Genomic DNA, 20,183 nt, shown 5'->3' on the forward strand with positions numbered 1-20,183 from the left:
ACTAGAAAACACAAGGAACCAAAGTACACTGGAAGACTTGGCATGGCACACAAGATGTTCTTGCACAAAGACTATATGTCTAAGTGCTTTAAATATCCTCAGAGGTGAGGAACATTAAAAAAAAAACAGGAAATGATAAGAGAGGACTGTGACATTGTTTTAAAGGATACGTTACCCTTTTTAATGATACTTGTCATACAGACCGGTATATAAATACTTGGATAATGACATACGTAATTTTTATAATTTTGCCTCTGTACACAATTTCAGCATTAATAGAAAGCTTTTCACAAAATATATCCCATTATCTATTGAGGAATTCCTGCATGCAAATGGAGCTGGTGAGGGGAGCTACCAGGTCACCCATGACAATTGTGATTGGAGAAACTGTGTACATAGTGCAACTTTTGTCTGTTGCATCACCAGTCACACCTTCATGGTGGAGTGACAGAGAAAAGCATTTTTTTTTAAACGACAATGTGCGCTGCTCTCTCCTCTGCACAGAATTTCATTGTGTTCACTGGTTTATGTGCAGTGAATTTTCAGTGCTGATGCAGTGCCTCCAAACTGAACAAGTTATGTCCCGTGGGCGATAATCACATATTCATTACTCAAGCATAATGATGCACATGCGCAATCTGCTCTATACCCTTCTAGCGCCAACTGAACCAAATCTTAAAACTGAGCAGCCGCAGAAGGATCATCTGTTTATTTAAGAGGACAAAGTCCCGTGCTGATCCAGCAGGAACATCATCTCCACACTGGAATACAACAGCCAAATGTATTTTTAATTCCAACCACAGAAAAGTGATGATGAATCTGTTCATCCGCTCTTTGCCCCCTGGACACTTCTGTGATTTTTACCAGTGGGATTAGGATGAGGAGGGGAGAGTTGAATTTTGCAAACCATTCTTTCTAACATGCACTAATCCAGGCCGCTGATCTAAATGGACAACAGGATGTGTGCATAGTTGCAGTCAGAGCATAAGAAAGAGGATGCATGCGGGTGAGTGGAACACATTTGAAGTATTTTGTGAAACTGTGCCTTTGCTCTTAGAGATGAGTGGAAGTGAGGCAAATATAAATGGGTGTTTCTTTAATCTTTCATAATCTTTAACACAGTAATCTTTTTCAGTTTTCTTTACAGATTAAACATGCCTACATTTTCAGTTTGCAGTGTGATCTGAAACATGAAGTGAGCATCAACGAGATGTGTGCTTGTTTGTTTTGAAAAATTTTCTTGCTGCAGTATTGTAATATTTCATATTATTGAAGTGAAGTGTGTGTAATAATAATAATGTATATTAGTAACAATCAGCATGTCATTGATTTGAAGTCTATTTTCCTTGCTGGGTCATTGTGTGATGGCTCTGTGCCTGGACAGTGGAGGATTCTGACGGTTGTCTGTGTTTTCCATATGCCAAACAGACTGTGGAAACAAAAAAAATCACAGCTCTTAAAATGCTGCAAATGCAACACATCTGCACTTCATTGATATCTGAGTGTTTCTAGAAGTTGGTGGCAAAGTAATACCAGTCTGTTATACTGGATCATGCTGGTAAAACTAAACTTATTATCAAATCAGGACCAGTCCACATAAACACTTTTTTCACAGTACATTTTTCAGAGTAAAATTTACTCTGCCATGACGACATTTGGTCCCACTCCAAATTGAGTTATATAATCTCTATCGTAGCGTAAAATCAGCTCTGTCACAGTGCTAAAGCAAGTTGTTCAGCTGTAATATGAGTCATTTTTACTGTGGCAGAGATTATTTCACATCATATAACTCATTTGGAGCCAGACACAATTTGAGTCCTGGCAGAGTCTATTTTTCTCTGCAGAATTTGTTGCAAACATTTGTGTTCTTCAAGAGCATTGATGCTGAAATATTTCATCTTAAATATACTGTTGTTAACAGCCTCCTTTTAGTCATACATTTTGCAGAATATGGTACAGAGTTTTTTAAAGTGATTTGAAAAATATACCATAAAGAAAATAAAGCAGTTCCAACATATTAGCCTAGGAACCAATGTGGCATTTAAAACCTAAAGCAATTTGCCTGACAGTAATGCTGTATATAAATGAGAAACATATCATTGTGTTTGATAAGTTTGACGACTGTAATTATTGTAATTTTTAGTCAAAATAACTGTCAAATACTTTCTGTCAGTCAGCTGATGAAATAATGATTCATTTGACATGTATAGTTTGTTTAAAAAGTACAACAGTGTTAGAATGTATGAAATTAGAGAACGTAGGTTTTGGTCAGATTATCAAAGTGTAGTGACAGAACAGCAGTCATAACTCTGATCTACTGTTTTACTTATATGATTAAAAAAAGAGAATGCAAGGTTAAAAAAAGTAAGAGCAGATGGTGGAAACAGCATGTTTTTATTCTGTCAGAGTCAAGCCTCTGAAAGTTTGACCCTGGGGTGTTACATACATTCTGGGAGTCCACTGAGTGCATTGACACGAGAAACACACACTTACAAATCCTGCTAAGCTTTCTGTTTCCATGCTTCCCTGATTATATCCCTTCTTACACACTTTTGGTTTTATTCACCCCAACTGTGTTCCCTCATCATTTCTTCTGCAGCCTGGATATTTATCCTGTTCATTGAGGAGGGATTTGCTCTGGCACCAAAGCCAAGAGGTAAGCTTGATGTCTGCTATCCTTTGAAAGAAGGCCTATTGTTATGATTGGGCGGAATCAAAGTCAAATAGAACCCCAAATAAGCAGGCAGCCAGGACACAAAGCTGAGAATACCAACATCACAGTGCTTTAATTATCCAGGAAGGTGAGCAAAAGCAAAACAAGCAGGTGCAACGAAAGAGTCCACCACTAAACACAGGGCAGAGAATAACTGGGGGTGCGTTTGAGAGGACTAAACTAATGATAGCTGAAAACAAGGGGCACGATTAACCATATGGAGTACTTACAACACATAGTGAACACTGGAAAGACTGTGAGACATAACACCATGACGCATGAATGAAATGTTAATTGACCGACAAAGGATAGACAAATGGGTGTGGCTTAAAAGCAGGAGAACTAATGAGTGACAGGTGCAAAAATCACAGTGGACAGGAAATGACAGAGAGACGTGAAATCCAAAAGGAACACCAAATACACAAACAACAGTGAAACTAAAAGACAGCATGATAAATGATAACTCAGACACTGATCAAATGACAACCCAAAAGACAAATGCAAGCAACAATTAAAGAATAATGTAAAGTGACAAATTGTGGAGAGCTTTTTAACGACTTTTTAACGACACAGATGAACAAAAACCACAAAGACTTGGAGAACTGAGAATGGGAGAACAGAGAGACACAACAGGAGCACAAACACAGAGACATGATGGCGCAGGAACTGGGGAGTGTAAGGATGCACAGACAGCAGACAGATCACAAAGAAGACATACAGGGGGAGACACACACACACACACAAGACTCAGACATGGACCACAGGCGCACGCACACACACACACAAATGGTACCCACACGAATGACAGATGATGGAGAAACCACACACACACACACACACACACACACACACACACACACACACACACACACACACACACACACACACACACACACACACACACACACACAGAGAGAGAAAACCAAAAGGGGGCATGGGCAACAGACATAAACTGTATTCAGACAAGGGCTGGAACACAAATCCAAAAACAAAAGACACAGACAGGGCAAGGGGAACACACACACAACACCTAAGTTAGATTGAGCTATTGTAGTCTAAACATCAAGTGTTTTATGGTTCATTACAGTCATCTTGAATGCATGCATTTATTTAATTATGTGATATGGTGGTGGTTTGATTGTCTGGTGCCTCTCTTGGTTCCTCATCTGCAGTGGTGGGTTGCTGTCTGTTCTCTTCCCTTCATTAGGATTTCTACGCTCTCATCTGCTTCATATACACATCTAAGTAGCATTTGCACTCACACACCTACTTCTTACGAGGTAATTCTTGGGTTATGGGTGTGGGTGTGTGTGTGTGTGTGTGGGGGGGGGGGGGGTACATCAAAGCTGTCTGCAACCATGTCCCATTGCCCATGGTTCTTACCCTGCATGCTTGTACTCCATTGATGCCATGGCAAAAATATCCAATATACTTACAACCCAAAGCCCCATGCAAGGGGATGTGGAGGTGTGTGGTGAGGATGGGAGAGCCTAGCTAGTATCTGCAGGGTGAGGAGCTCTGTTCCTACCCATTGCAAGGGAGCTGGTAATGCGTGTAGACCAATCAGAAACTCGGGCATATGTTTGGGCTTCTGGCCATGGCCCCCTGGTGGCCCCTAACATTACCCCAGGCAGTGGCCCAAGGTGTGGGCAACAAGGTACCACATGGTGATGCAGCTGTTCACCAGTGGACTTTGGGGGGGGAGCCCTTTCAGTTGAACAGGGTAGCTGGAGGGGAAGGTGTGCTATGGGGCTGTCGAGAAACCCATCTGGGCTGTATGGGTTGCCTTCCAGGTGGGTCTGCTTTGCACTGGTGAATTTGGGGTAGGGGCATCCACTTTTCTCAGGTGTGAAGACTTTAACTCTGGCGGAACAGAGCACTGCTTAGAAGTGTTGATGGCTCTTTCTTCGGTGGATTGCCTCTGGTTTGGCATTGGCCTGCTCTCTTGGTGAGATTTTGGTTCTGTTTGATGTTGACACTGGGGGTCTCTGTCCTATACCTCATGTGAAGTTGAGTACCTTCTTTCCGTGTATGGCTGGTCTGCAGTCACAGTGATCACTTCTCACCTCTTGGTGGCACAGTGTCCTTGTCCTGTTCCTGTGCATGTCCCTTCCTGTGTGGGTGGAGGTCCTGTATACTATTGTGTGACACCCTTAATTCATGGGGGAGAAAGTACAGTATTAAAAATAACATATATTCTTAATGTTATGAGCCAGATTTGACTAATTCATGAATGATGTAAGCAGACAGTGGGTTAAAAAAAATTTGTTTTTCAGTCAGGACAAAATATCTTGATACTTATGCAGATGGTACAGGATCAAGAGCAGTCAAGCCCACTGGAAGGCCACAGAATTCTCGTCAGTGTGGAAACTGGGTACGAGGCACAGATGGTGGAACCTTCAGTTCACCAAACTACCCAAATATGTACCCTCCCAACAAGGAGTGCCTGTACATACTGGAAGGTAACCAACAGCATGCATCTGAGACCAGTGTAAAGTAAGATTTCACTCCATGCGGTCTTTTCATATTCATCTGTTGATCTCAAACCCAAATGGATTAACCTTGTTCTTCCACCTTCAATAGAGTGTATGTCATACTAATACTGGCCTTCAACCAAAATTTTTACAGAAAACCGATGTAACCTGGGTGGACTGAAAATTACAGTTGTAAATGATATTCACCATCCATTCATTCATTTTCTATACCTGCTTATTCCAATTAAGGTTCAATGGGGGGTGCTATCAGCTGTCATTAGACAAGAGGTGGGGTCCACCCTGGACAGGCTGCCAGTTTATCGCAGGGGTGTCGATATTATTAATGACAGAAGCAAAACTGTTATCAACTATATTTGGCATTTGTGGAAAATAATGTTGCCCCAAAATTACTAAATAAACTAATTTACCAAACTACATGGGTAGCTGGGTTCTAAAGGACTAGACACATTTAGGAGGGATTGCCGCCAGCCTCGTTCAATCAATTCATTGGCTAAATATTGGGGGAGGTGATGGTCTAGTGCATAGGCGTCAAACTGATTCCAGAAAGGGCCAAGGAGTTCATCAGTGAAATCATCTGGTGGAGTTGGTGGTTACAAAGAAAACCTGCACCCTCTTGGCCCTTTCTGGAATCAGTTTGACACTTATGGTCTAGTGGTTAAGGTGTTGGACTTGAGACCAGAAGATCCTCAGTTCAAATCCCCGCCTGACTGGAACATCACTTAAGGGCCCTTGTGCAAGGTCTGTAATCCCCTATTGCTACCGGTGTGTCGTGAGCGCCTTGTATGGCAGCACCCTGACATCGGGGTGAAAGTGAGGCATAATTGTAAAGCACTTTGAGCGTCTGATGCAGATGGAAAAGCGCTATATAAATGCAGTCCATTTACCATTTACATAGAACTGTTTCAGTAGAACAAAGTTGGTTAAAAGGTCTCAAACACTACCACACAATAATGAAGAAGAAGAAGAAGAAGGTGATTGACATCTATCCATCTCATGGACTCCAATCACATCTCCAAATGGACAAAAAAATTGTAATAATTGCAACCCACCTGAAGCAGGTGACCTTCCAAAAGTCACAGTGATGGACTCATCCAGGGCCGATTCTAGCCTGCTGTGTTAAGGTGGGCCAGTAGAAATCGGTGGGCAACCTGGGTTCATAAATTAAAAAATGTGATGACGCTCTGCAGTTTGAAAAATAAGTCTTTCTGATTAACAAACAGATCAAAATAGAAAATAGGAGTTTGTGTCAAGCTGCAGTCAGTAGCTGAGTGTGAACACGATAAGAGTAAGTTGATCGTGGGAGGACTTTGACAGGGTGCTGTTTTTTATTGCCTGATCTCAAAAAAAAATTCTTGAGTTGGGCAGCATGGTGGTTTAGTGGTTAGCACTGTTGCCTCACAGCAAGAAGGTCATGGTTCCCACCTGTGGCCTTTCTGTGTGGAGTTTGCATGTTCTCCCCATGTTTGTGTGGGTTTCCTCTGGGTGCTCTGGCTTCCTCCCACATCCAAAAACATGCAAGTTAGGTGGACTGGAAACTTTCAAAGAAAAATTGTTCGGGTTTCCTTTTGTAAAAGAGATTTTAATGTCAATGGCACTAACCTGGTTCAATTTCAATTTTAAATTTCATTTTGATTAGGTGGGCAAGATGCTCGTTTGTAGTAGCTCCACCCACCTTTGTCCATGCCTACATCTAGGCCTGATCCAAGATGTAACGAAAAGAATTGAAGATAACATTCCTCAAAACATTTATGGAAGCAGAAGCATTTGAAAGACAGGTGAGTATGTGTTGGCCCTGCGGTGGACTGTGGCCTGTCCAGGAGGTACCCCATTTCTTGCAAAGTGTCCACTGGGTAGGCTCCTGTGACACTTCAATGGAATAACATAGTTCAAAAGAAGGATGGATGGATGGATGGATGGATGGGAATTACATCTGAAGTAAACCAAGCACAGAAGTCTATGAAAAACCACACCTACAGTCAAATGGTGTGATGGTAGTTTGTGCATGAAAGCAACTCCACAACTGAAAGGCTCAAAAGACAAAATTAAACTTTTGGAGTTGCCATATCATCATCCTGACATGCAACAACATAATAAATTCAATTCTTTTTGAAATACTACACTGTAGGTACATTTTCCTGTCATATTTTTGAGTTACTTCTGTGACATGTCACCCACTGCCCACAGCTCAGCCCCGCCAGAGGATAGAGCTGCTCTTTGATAAGACCTTTTACATTGAGGCATCATTCGAATGTCGTTTTGACCATGTTGAGGTACGAGATGGGCCCTTCAGCTTCTCACCATTTATCAATCGATTCTGTGGCGCCGCCAATCCTGGGCTTGTCTACTCCAGTGGGCGCTTCATGTGGATCCGTTTCTTCAGTGATGAAGAACTGGAGGGGATTGGCTTCCAGGTCCAGTACAGCTTCACTGCAGGTGATGAAGATGCTCTGTGATGGTTTGTTGCGTCTTCTGTGTCTACTGAATTTTATTCTGCTTTACTAAAAGAAGCTTTGTGGTTATGTAACATTTTCAAAAGATCCTGAATTCCATCTCCATGTGGGAGGACTTTTAAATCCCATCCCAGGTGAAGCTCAGTCTACTTTAATTATACATCTTTTTGTTCGTGTGATACATGTTAATCATATCCTCACATATTTATTTATTTATTCGTGTCGGTGCCTGCATCAGATTGCCAGTTTGAGGTGTCCGGAGCTGACGGAGTGATCCATTCTAATCAGGTGGTGGAGGAATACAAAATGATGCCAGACCAACCAGTGGACTGCATGTGGACTATACAAGCCCCAAGAAACAACAGGGTATGGCATGCCTTGTGTTATATTCTTGCAGAAAAACTAATGTGCAACAGCAGATTAGCCTCAGATAATCATATCAGGCAATATGGGTCTGAGGGGGAGTAGGAGCTCCAGAGACATCAAACTCCATGACATTAAGATCAAGTCCATAACTATCTGTACTTTTCAAAAGTTCCACATCAACAAGAAGGATGTGGAGTGCAGCTTCATATCACAAAAACATGCTCAAGATGGGTTTATTTATTCTTTTATCAAACATTCAGTTGAAGACTAACCAGAAATATACAGATGACTAGGCTTTACACTGTATTGTACACAAGTGGGTACAGTACAAATAGAAGCAAATCCATTAAATCAACTCCCTCAGTTGTGTCATTAACTTGAACAATATAATAACTTTTTTTTTTTTTTTTACAATTAGATGGAAATTTCTTCAAATACAGTACATGACATACTGGCATTTTTGGATGTATTTCCATATTTACAGTAATGCACCTGTCAAAATTTACTTTAACATCTCAAAAATACACACAGAGAAGCATGACTATGTGTATTATACAGAACTTTGCAACAGACAGTGTTGATTCCAGTCTTGCAGAATAATCTGCGTGGGGAAAGAGGAAAAGTCAAATTAAGCTGAATCTTTGAAAATAAATCTTAAAACACACTTTTGTTCTTTATCTTATAATTAATACTTAATGTAACTTGTTTTATTAAATCATTTTATGGTTACATTGTATATTTAGGTTCCAATGTTAGTCTGTTTTCATTTTGTGTGTGTGTGTGTGTGTGTGTGTGTGTGTGTGTGTGTGTGTGTGTGTGTGTGTGTGTGTGTGTGTGCGCGCTCCATATAGCAGTATAAACAAGCAACGTAGCCATTAAAAATTAACTAATTTGACACAGATGCACATTCCTGATCTGTCCAGCAGGTGCCAGTGTTAGGTGGCGTCACAGCAGCCAACCTTTTCCTTTCATGCAATCTCTGGAACAACTTTTGAAACTCGGGTGTTAAAAGGTTTTGAAACATTTCAGAGCGATGTGTTGAGTCAGCCTTCACTAAATTGCAGTTCCAGTGCAAAGTTGTGGCACCATCCCCAGCCACACATTCTATCCACATTTACTTCCACATTGTGTTGTATATTTCATCCCATACTGTGATGTTCTTTCACATAGACTCCAGAACAGATTTAAGTCACGCGTATTGCAGTGTTTCTTTAAACAGGACTTGATTCTTTTTATGGATGTAAGGGCAGCAGATTTAGGAAACAAATACATGTCTCTTGGGTATTGCAGATTTACCTGCGGTTTTTGGAGTACCAGTTGGAAAATTCAAATGAATGTAAGAAGAACTTTGTGGCTATTTATGATGGGAGCAATGCCATTGAGGATCTAAAGGTAATTATCACCCACATTATCCCCTGTGGAGTGGCATAGCGAAAGATTCGTTTTATTAGTAAACAGAGCAGGTCTCAGCCTCAACTTTATCTAAAGTCTGGGTCTGTTAGTGAAGCTTAGGGCTAGTGGCTGGTGATCACCATAGCATTTCTTTTGCTTTCCTGTTGCTTAATGCTGACAGATGATACCTTAAGTGTAGTTTTTCTGGCCGACTGACTCTGTTTTCTTTTTCTCTCTGTCCAAAATGTGCCTGGAACCACATGCTGGATTGGATGATTTCTGTGGTGGATGCGGGGCAGACTCCGCTGTAGGACCCACCCTTCCCAACCCCCCTGACTGTGGACTGGGTGCCTGCATGGACTCTCATCAATTGTTGTGTTGTGTTCTGTATAATAAACATTTTTGGTAGAATGGCCTAAGCAGTGGGTCACCCCTTTGAGTCTGGTCTGCTTGAGGTTTCTTCTTCAACATCATCAGAGGGCGTTTCTCCTTACCACTGTCACCTGTGTGCTTGCTCTGGCTGTTGGTAAGGTTAGACCTTACTTTTGTGAAGCACCTTGAGGCAGCTTTGTTGTGATTTGGCGATATATAAATGAAATAAATTGAAATAAACTGGATCTGAAAGATTTTCAAATAAACATAAAATCCCAGCTACAGTTTGCTCGAAAGCACATTGGAGACTCTGAGAAGCCAAGACTTGATCTGTTTTCTTGAATAAAAATCATTCTTAATGATTGGTGTAAATGAATGCCAAGACATAATCAATGACTTGGAAATGTTCATGTAACCATCTTGTCTAAAAAAAAAAAAAACTCGCTGTAAAAGTGATGATTTGTATGAAAAGTAATCTTTGTGTTTGGTTTGTCCAATTACCTACAGCCTCTGAAAATGCAATTTTGAGATGGTTAATACTATATTTTTGTAAAACCAGTTGAATTAACACTAAAATCTTACATCTCAATTAATTTAAACTCCATTGTGTTTGCATACAGAGGTGACAAAAATTTCCAAATAATTACATACCTAACTGTATGTCACAAAATTCTGATCTCTTGTCTGAGTTCGAGACTCTCCAGAGTTTGTAGAACCTTGTCAATGAAAGTTCAGTGAGTAGCAATTCAAAAGGTTAATGATAGCAAAGGACATACACTCAGTGCCAATTTATTAGGTACACTTTCCACTTAAAGTGTACACTGAGTGTATGTTAAAATATTGTCTGCACTGAGTCAAACTGTAAAACTAAACTTGCTTTATTTGATGTACTCACAGTGTTGTATGACATCATCACTTCTGAGTTTCTGCTTTTGCTGCACATTAAGGTTTATTGCATGTATATTATCTTGTCACAATTTTATTTTTTAAATACAATAATCACATCAGAACTGCTTAGCAATTGCTGTATAGAACTTGGTCTCAATGAGACGACACATCTGATGCTGTAAGAGAAAACAATGTGTGGTCTCTTGCAGGCCAGGTTTTGTAGTACAGTAGCTACAGACCTCACGCTGGACACGGGTGTGGGAGTAGTGAGGATGTGGGCTGATGAGACCAGCCGTCTCAGCCGCTTCCGGATGCTGTTCACGTCTTTCGAAGACCGTGAGTTTCTTTTCCAGATTTTTCCCCCAAAATTCTCTCATTTAGCCTTTTCTGCAGGCACACTGTTATGTGGTCTGAGTGTGTCTCTGCACACGAAGTGCATTTGAATGATAAGTCCATTGGTGCCAATGGTCAAAAGCATTTAAGATTCATCGTCTATTAAACAGAAAAAAACAATTCTTGGTTATAAAATAATTTTTGGAATTAACACAGAAATACAGGCAATGATTTTCAGAACATTTTCCCTTTATCAGTGCTTTGGATGCTTTATTAAGTCAATACCACACTGACCCACTTGTGTTTGTGTTTCAGCACCCTGTATAGGCAGCACATTCTTTTGCCATACTAACATGTGCATCAACACCTCTCTTGTGTGCAACGGCATACAAAACTGTGTCTTTCCATGGGATGAAAGCAACTGCATAGGTACTCCAGTTGTGCCAATACAGCCTGTGATTGTGTTGTTGAAAATCTGATGGACTGTGTTGTATTAGAAATGGCTTGGTGCTAGCTGTACCTGCATTCCATTTGGGTTGTGGTTATAATCAGATCACATCATGCTCCTCAAACCAAAGAGTCTTTGACAGCTTTTGTGATTGTTAACAAGCGTTTATCAGTACAGTGGTGACATTTTCAAAACTTCATACAGCCCCCTGTGTAGACTAAAAAATTAATAAACAAGAGCAATCAGAGATTTCTGACGTCCCCCAATCCGAATCTGGATCACCTCCAAAATTTAACGGAATCTTCCATGCCCTAATATCTGTCTGTGGTACAAATTTGGTGAGAATCCGTGAAGTAATTTTGATGTAATCCTTCAAAGACTATATAAAATGAAACTTGATCCAGAATCCGGACACAGAACAACTCCAAAATGTAATGGATTCTTCTATGGCCTAATATGTATCTGTGTTGAAAATGTTGTCAAAATCCGCAAAGTAGTTTTGACGTAATCCTTCAAAGTCTATATAGAATGAATCTTGATCCAGAAGCTGGATCTGGATCCAGATCACCTCCAAAATTTAATGAAGTTTCCCATGTACTAATATCTGTGATGAAAATTTCATCAGAATTCGTGCAGTAGTTTTGATGTAAACCTGCTAACAGACAGACAGACAAATAAATAAATGCAGTTGATTTTATTATGTACCTTGGTGGACATAATAAACAAGAGTAAGCTGAGATTTCTGACGTCTGCCAAGGGTTGGAGGACTCAAAATAAAAGATATGTGATTCACATTGTGGCCCGGACTTTACCTGGATCCGGATTCCGCAACACAATGCAATAGCTGCATACTGATCCAGAATGGTCTGACTGAGTAAGGTGTTGCAATCTGATACTTACAGTACTTCACAAGCTGAAACAAAATAGTGTTTTCCTTATCTTGGTTTTACATCGTGATGTTGAATGTTTCTGCTGCAGAACCTGCATATTGATCTGGATCACTACCAACATCCAACACTAACAGGGTCTTCCTTTGTACAATGACTGATTTAAATTTTGTCAAGATCCATCAAGCAGATTTGAGATTATCCTTGACATGGTGAAAATATAAGAAATTATCCAGAATTGGGATCTTGATCCCAATCCACTGCAAAATTTAATGGAGTCTTCCATTGCCTAATATCCATCTGTGATGAAACTTTCATCAAAATCCGTGCAGTAGTTTTGACGTAATCCTGCTAACAGGCAGACAAATAAATAAATGCTGATGATATTACGTACTTGGCGGACGTAATGAAACATTTCCAATGCTTTGTCACCAAATGCATTCAATGATCAAATTCTGATCCAGACTTCACCACTAATACCAAAATCATGGATTTAAAGTTTCATTTTTGTTGACATTTGGACTGTGACCCTACTGAACTAGACAGGGCCAGCTCTAGTAAATTTAATGTTAAATACTACCAACTACTTTTACCTCCTAACAAGATGTGATGTGTGCGTATTTTGTGATAAAACTGAAGTCTTAAGCCCTCAGTCTTCTCATAAAAAATGTGTTTGGTAGAATTGGTTTTGAAGCAGAAATACAAACTTCTTCTCTAAATCCTGGTATGTTTGTGAGATTAAAAATGGTTTAAATTGTAAGCAAAGAAAGAAATTACTTATATGCAAAATGCAAAACACGGGCACAGCCACATATGATGATGATTATAAATATGTTTTTTCCAAAGCTGGTAGAAGCTTCACCTCCTTACTGATGCAGCACCTCACACACTAAATTTCATGCACAGAAAAACAAAACAAAACATGTTGGTCAAACACAACCTACAAGGTTTACAGTTTAAACCATTTTTAATTTCACAAACGCATCAGGATTTAGAGAGGAAGTTTGTATTTCTGTTGGGAAAGTGTAGGTACACGGACCCACAACAGGGGGCGCAAATGAACGGACAATGGAGGAAGTCAAATAACAACACTTTACTGTTGTGAATGGGCACAACAAATACAACAGATTACAACAATGGACAAAAAGCCAAATCACAAAAGGTGTCGTGTGGGCAGGCTCGAAGATAGGAGACGTCTGTCCAAAGCAGAACCGGAACCACACGATTTCCTCCGCCACCAGACCCCGGGAATACTGGAGCCGCCAAGTCCCGAATTCCCAGGTGGCCACTGCCTCCGCGTGTCGGACCTGGTACTGCTGGCGAGGAACAAAGAAACAATTAAATGTGGGCGCGTTTGCACCCAGCAATCCGCACGGCAGGAAAACTACCTCCACCTCTCGTTGGAAAAGGAGTCTGTTATACAACGCACAAAAGTCACAAAAGGTTACTGTCACACAGTTAGCTAAGAATGCTACCTTCCAGGTAGAACGATATCTCGGCAAAGAGGTGGAGACGTCGTCCTGCTGATGTACCCCTGCTGATCAGATGATTGGTAACAGCTGTTGCAGGTGATGAGTGTCAGCTGTCACCCTGGCTGCTCCTGTGAGGCGGCTGCGCCCTCTGGTGCCTGGAGCCCGCACTCCAGACAGGGCGCCCTCTGGTGGTGGGCCAGCAGTACCTCCTCTTCTGGCGGCCCACACAACAATTTCTGCTTCAAAACCATCTTTGTGGCCCCTGACAGGCTGTGCATCAGGTGCAGTCACTAAGTCCTTCTCACTGTGGGCTGGTGAGAGGGCACACTTCTGGAAAAAAAAAAAGGGGGGAGGATGAGTCCCAAACATGTTCCCCTCTTATGATGCACCTGCTCATATTTTTCACCTGACACCACCACCCATATCACCAGGGCCGCTGCTAAGGTTTTGGAGGCCCTAAGCATAACTGGTCAGGGAGGCCCCCCCACCCCCATACAAGAGAACCCCCCCCCCCCCCCACACACACACACACAAAAGTTCTACTCAAACCGTTACTATTTATTAAAGCGTTTAAGTTTAGCGTTCAAAGCTACATCAAATCAGCAAAGCCAACGCAACCTAGCTTAAGCAGCACCACTGAACATTAAGTAATCAAAACAATTTAAACCTTTAACACGTACTTACCAGCAAGGGATGCATGGGCATCATCTTTTTGTTTCTTTTTCCTCCATTTTTCAGCTCCAGACTCCTGCTGTCGCTTCATTGTTTAATTGTGGAATAGTGGCAACTTGTTGTCTCGTGTCAGAATCGAATGTGGGCTAGCAGTGCTACTTCAGTTAGGCGCAGGGTTGCCAAATTGGGTGTTTTCCCATCCAACTGGTTTGTTTAAGGTAAAAATATGGCACTGGACGAGTTTTTTTGTATAGAATTGCCACACACATTTTAAAAATCAGTTCAAATTGCGCAGGATTTAGTGCCTCCATGCACTTTTGAGCATTTATTGGACTGGAAATCGTCACATCTGGCAACCCTAGTTAGGCGACACAGCGAACAGAGAAAGACGCAAACAGGGCTGTACCATTTCAGGGAATCGGGGCGGGGGTGGATGGGGGCTTTATATTAGGCAAAAAAACTGTTAATTTGCCCCAATTAAGTAATGGGGTAGGGGCCTACACAATGTTTAACGACAAAAACGATGGGCCTATTCATAAATAATTCATATTGATTTTGAAATGTAATAATCAGTGTTGCCACAGTTACTTTGATAAAGTAATCCAATTACTGATTACTGATTACTCCTTGAAAAAGTAACTTAGTTACTTTACTGATTACTCAATTGTAAAAGTAACTAAGTTAGATTACTAGTTACTTTTTTAGTTACTTTCCCAGCTGCCGACAACAACCCTCTGCCACCTCAACATGACAATGATACCTGTTTTGCCAAAACTCACTTTATAGTCACCCTTTCTTGACTTCAGTGAAAATAAATACTTGTTTTATAAAAAGTAAAATAATCTTTCTTGACCTCATATTTAACTGTTGACAGCACTGTAACAGTAAAACTTGCAATTTCTAATCTACATTGTTTATAAATGTAACTATTAAATTCTAACATTTTTCTAGCATTTAAATTCTCTATAAACATTTTACTTGTCAAAATTATTATTATTTTAAGTTGTATTAGTAGTTGTAGTAAAAAAAAACGGCTTCAAAAATGGACCTTTAATCTAGGGGTGTTGTGGGGGGGGGCACATCCCTGCCCCACGCCCCCATTCCATCTAGATTCGCCCCTGCTTTGGCGTTTGCGCACAAAGAATGGATAACATTTATTTATGCAGAAAACAGGATCAGATTTACAGGTAAGAAAGTTTTATTGTGTTTTCACATCATGTGGTCCTCAGAAAGAGAGTTTAGGTGCATTTGAGTGGAAAATAGTGTTAATTGTTGACACGTCGCGGAGGATCAGCTGTTTTTAACGAGACGATACGGAGCGGCTCAGCTCAGAATTCTAAATAAAGGAGAAAAATAAAGCATAAAAATGACTTGGTAAAGGTCAGTGCAGGTGTGCAGTTAAAGCTCACAGCTCGCTTAAAGTGGGCAGTTCAGTCGAACCCCGACCTCCTGCCCACGGACCAAGTTTAATGCTGCTGTCGACCCACAATGCAAAAATAATAGTAACGCACAGTGACTTGGAGAAGTAACTTTAATCTGATTACTGATTTGGAAAGATTAACGCGTTAGATTACTCGTTACAAAAAAAAAAGTGGTTAGATTAGAGTAACACCGGCATGACTGGTAATAATGTAATAATTTCAACACATTTTTCAGTCAATTGGAGGCCCTGCAAATAAGTGCAACATGGTTGGTGCCCCACGCAGGCTGCGTAGTCTGCTTATGCCGAACGGCGGCGCTGCATATCACCTATACCATGGGCCACCTCTGGCTCATTAAATGCAACCACTGCACCACCTGTGACCTTCACTTTGGTCTCTGCAACCTTAACCTCCATATTTGAACTCATCCCATCCATAGTAGATATCAGCTCTATTGCAGTGTTAAATCAAGTTACTCAACTCCAACACAGTTCATTTACACAATAAAAGATTTGGAATGTGAAAAAATGTATAGTGGAAACCAGGGCACAGTGGATCAGAAATGACGTTTTGTGGCAGCAGAAACACATTATGCATAGGTTTAGGTCATTCTATTGTGGATTTAATACAACGAGTTATTGTTTATAAGGCTGTGTTATTTATTTCTCCCCAAGTGTAATTTACAGGTGTTTAAAATCGATTTTAAGATTTTTGATTCACTGTGCCCCAGACACTAATTCACGGGGCACAATGAATCAATGTCCCGGGCATAGTGAATCAACTTAGAATATAATGAAAAAACACATGATTATAAAGATTTCTTCAAAATTCTTAAATATATACTGATGCATATACAACCTATAATCCAGCAAATCAGCTATGTAATGTGTGAGTGTCTTATATAGTGATATAAGTCCTTTAGAAACTATTATAAATACAAGTGTCATAATTTCTGTTCAAATGTGAAAACAGTTTTTATATACACAAATTATAGAAATAATTCACAGAAAAATAAATGTATAAGCTTCAACATGTAATATTTGTCATCCACTTGCTACTTGGGCTTAGTAAATCACTTTCTAGACTGATTCACTGTGCCCTGGGTGCATGTGACACACATAAGTCATGTTATCAAATACGTAGCTGATAGTCTGGAGAAGACATAACACATGCTCATCAGTTGGACGGGGTCATCTTCTAACTAATAACAATTTTTTTGGTCACCTTTCCTCTGTTGTGAGAAATAAATACAAAAACACTGATATCCACAAAATTTACTTTTGATAGGAAAAAACTGACTTCACTTGACATTTAGTTTTACCCTAAATGTTTACAAAAACAAAACACTAATTTATGTCTTTATGCATAAAACTGCTGCAAATATATATGTAGTTTTGTAGATATAGCTATAGAGCTACTGATTCACTGTGCCCCGTGATTCACCGTGCCCCAGTTTCCCCTACTACTCACTGTCGAGTCAGTTTATCTCTTAAATTTTGTTTTCTACTTCTTGTTGGTAGGTATCAAGAAGGTGGTAGCAGTATATACGGTAGAGGTCATTTTGAGGATTTGGTGGCACATTTTATCATTTTTTTTGTGTGTTTACTGGAGTGTAATTCGTCGACAGTGAACTGTTGGTTCAGCTTGTGCATTGAAAATGCAAATGGAAGTCTTTTGAAACTATGATTTTTAGATTGATAAATGCTTGTTAGCAATTGTACACAACAGTCAGCACAGACTGAAGTGGATTTAAATCACCATATAGGATATTTGTGAATGATTTTAACAGTTCCTGCCATAAGCTGTATGATAGCTGAAGAGGGAGAGGTGCTGTTGTTGGCTTTTGTTTCTCATATTTTTTTCTCTGTGACACTTTTATTTCCATCATCTAGAGAGTAAGACCACAAGTCTTTTCCAGCACATCACAAAAACCCAGGCAACAGTAATCTGTGTGTCTACCGGAGTGGTGCTGTTACTCCTCATTTTCTCAATCCTGGTGCAAGTCAAACAGCCACGTAAAAAAGTATAAAACAATAGTAACATATATCTTTTCTATTATTGTGCAGTATTTTGGTGATGAAATTGCTAATCCATCAATTGCACTTTTTTCCAAGGTGTTAGTGCGTAAGAATAAGCTGTTGCATCGGGGTGACTTCCAGAGCATGTTGGAGCCACCTCACTATGAGCTCTTTACACTCAGAGAGAAGGTGAACATTGTGATTTTCTCTTGAAACTTTTCATGGTTGAAAGTAAGCTAAAAACTGTTAATGACTTATTGTACTCATTAGGAAATGTCCAGAGACCTTGGAGAGTTATCAGAGGAACTGCAGTCCCTGCAAGCACTCAGGAGGTTCTCATCAGCTTCGCGCTGTGTTCACCAACACCACTGTGGTTCCCAGGCATCTGTGAACTCCATCAAAGCCAGCCAAGGTGCACCGCTCACATGCAGAGAATCATTAGAAGGTCCAAATTTCCGAGGGGACTTCCAGAGATCCTTACCTCCATTCAGAGATGTTAGCAGCAGCTTGAGGAAGAAAAGCTGGCCAAGTATGAAAGCAGGTCAGGTACACGGGCATCACAGTATAGGGGAGACATCACTGGACCACCAGGATAGAGTGATGGAAGAGGATGACAATGAGGAGGATGAGGAGGAGGATGGTAGGTATGCTGTGAACATGCACAGAGCAGGAAGCAGAAGAGGGAACTATATAATGGCCCAGCATAGATCCTTATCTATGGACTTTTGAACAGAAATATTTGCACTGACGAAGACAAGAATGACATGTAAATTAGTGCCACATTATACAAGCAGAACCATGGGCATTTATTGGAATGATGACAAAGCCAGGAGACTCTAAATCCAACACTTTGTCATTTAACACTTCACTGACTAACTGATACATTATAGTCTGGGGCAGATACATAGAAGTAATATAATAATATATAGAAGTAACAAAGTGACTATTTTCATAAAATAACTTATAGGTGTTATGACTGGAGAGCAACCTGTTTATTTCTTTCCAGAGAAATAAACAGGTACATTGATAGAATGCCCTTTAGGGGTGGTAGCCAAGTGGTTAATGCGCTTGGTTTCAATGCAGAAGGTTCCGGGTTCAAATTCCACCCCTGCCACATTTCTCCATGTAATGTGGAGTTGCGTCAGGCATGGGTCAGAGTATACATAGAGGTCAGTCCAAACAGCAGTCCAATCCGTGAGGTGACACAAGCAAAGGTCGATTAAGCAAGCAAGAGGTCAAGGCACACAGGGCTAACCAAACCATACGGCAGGGTCCAAAGGAGCAGGCTAGAAGGCAGAGTCAATGCCAGGCAGCATAGGTTGGCAACGAGAACATAAGAGACCACAAGGGAGACTGGAAGACTTGGCATTACAACACAAGGCAATCTAGCAGAGGAGGAGGGTGGAGACCGTCACTATACACCAGGAACTAATTGGGGGCGGGGGTGAGAGACAACTCTGAGCAGAAACACATAGGAAGAATGCTAACAAACTACACAAGGAAAATATGACCACCAAAATAAAACAGGAAATGCACACAGAGACCAGAACCATGACAATGGATTGTAGGTAACTATAAAACTAACTGGAAACAAAGTTGGTCTAACTGGGTAACTCAGTTATTAAAGTACCTCGTAACAGTAACTGATTAAGTACTGATGGTTAACTTGAAGGTAACTAATCAAGTAACATTAGACTAATTTGATCTGACCTGATCTGGTCTTTTTTCCTTTTGATATCATGAAAGAAATTTTTGCCTCATGGCATCATCAATGAACCCCCCCCCCCCCCCCCCCCCCCCCCATGATATGATAAAGGCTAATATAAAACTAATATTATTCTCCTATGGCAAAGGAAATGCAATAGTTTTGCCTGATGATATAATAAAGTAATATCATACAGGAACCCCTAATACTGTATACTGTCTCTATGATATCATAAAGGAAAACCTAACTTCTTGCCCATGACACCATGAAGGCAAACCTAATATTTGATCCCTTTGACCTGCAAATGAAACTCAACATTTTTTCATGATGACATCAAGGAAACCCTAACCTTTTGGCACCATGATATCACAAAGGAAAACTAAGGTTATGACATAAAGATCAAATCAACATAATCAAGATAAAAATGAGTGATCAGAATCAAAGCTGAATGATTTGAATCAAAGATGATTCCTCAAGTTCAGCAAACAATAATCAAAGAGGAGTAATCGGTATCAAAGCCTGGATCAAAAGTTCTGTTCAAAGCTTAATGT

At 40.4% G+C, this 20,183-nt stretch overlaps 1 protein-coding gene across 1 annotated transcript; it reads left to right on the top strand.

Moving 5' to 3' along the window:
• The first annotated feature begins 994 nt into the window (after positions 1 to 994).
• Positions 995 to 18,897, top strand: neto2b (neuropilin (NRP) and tolloid (TLL)-like 2b). Its single transcript, XM_034176657.1, has 12 exons — positions 995 to 1,006; positions 2,600 to 2,656; positions 5,020 to 5,175; positions 7,393 to 7,641; positions 7,745 to 7,792; positions 7,897 to 8,024; positions 9,315 to 9,416; positions 10,886 to 11,012; positions 11,325 to 11,438; positions 17,802 to 17,932; positions 18,024 to 18,116; positions 18,198 to 18,897. Exons 1-12 carry the CDS (start codon positions 997 to 999, stop codon positions 18,654 to 18,656), a joined length of 1,674 nt encoding a protein of 557 aa, XP_034032548.1. The 5' UTR covers positions 995 to 996; the 3' UTR covers positions 18,657 to 18,897.
• Positions 18,898 to 20,183: the final 1,286 nt, after the last annotated feature.

The sequence above is a fragment of the Thalassophryne amazonica genome, chromosome 8, assembly GCF_902500255.1.
Source record: "Thalassophryne amazonica chromosome 8, fThaAma1.1, whole genome shotgun sequence".
Lineage (NCBI taxonomy): Eukaryota > Metazoa > Chordata > Actinopteri > Batrachoidiformes > Batrachoididae > Thalassophryne > Thalassophryne amazonica.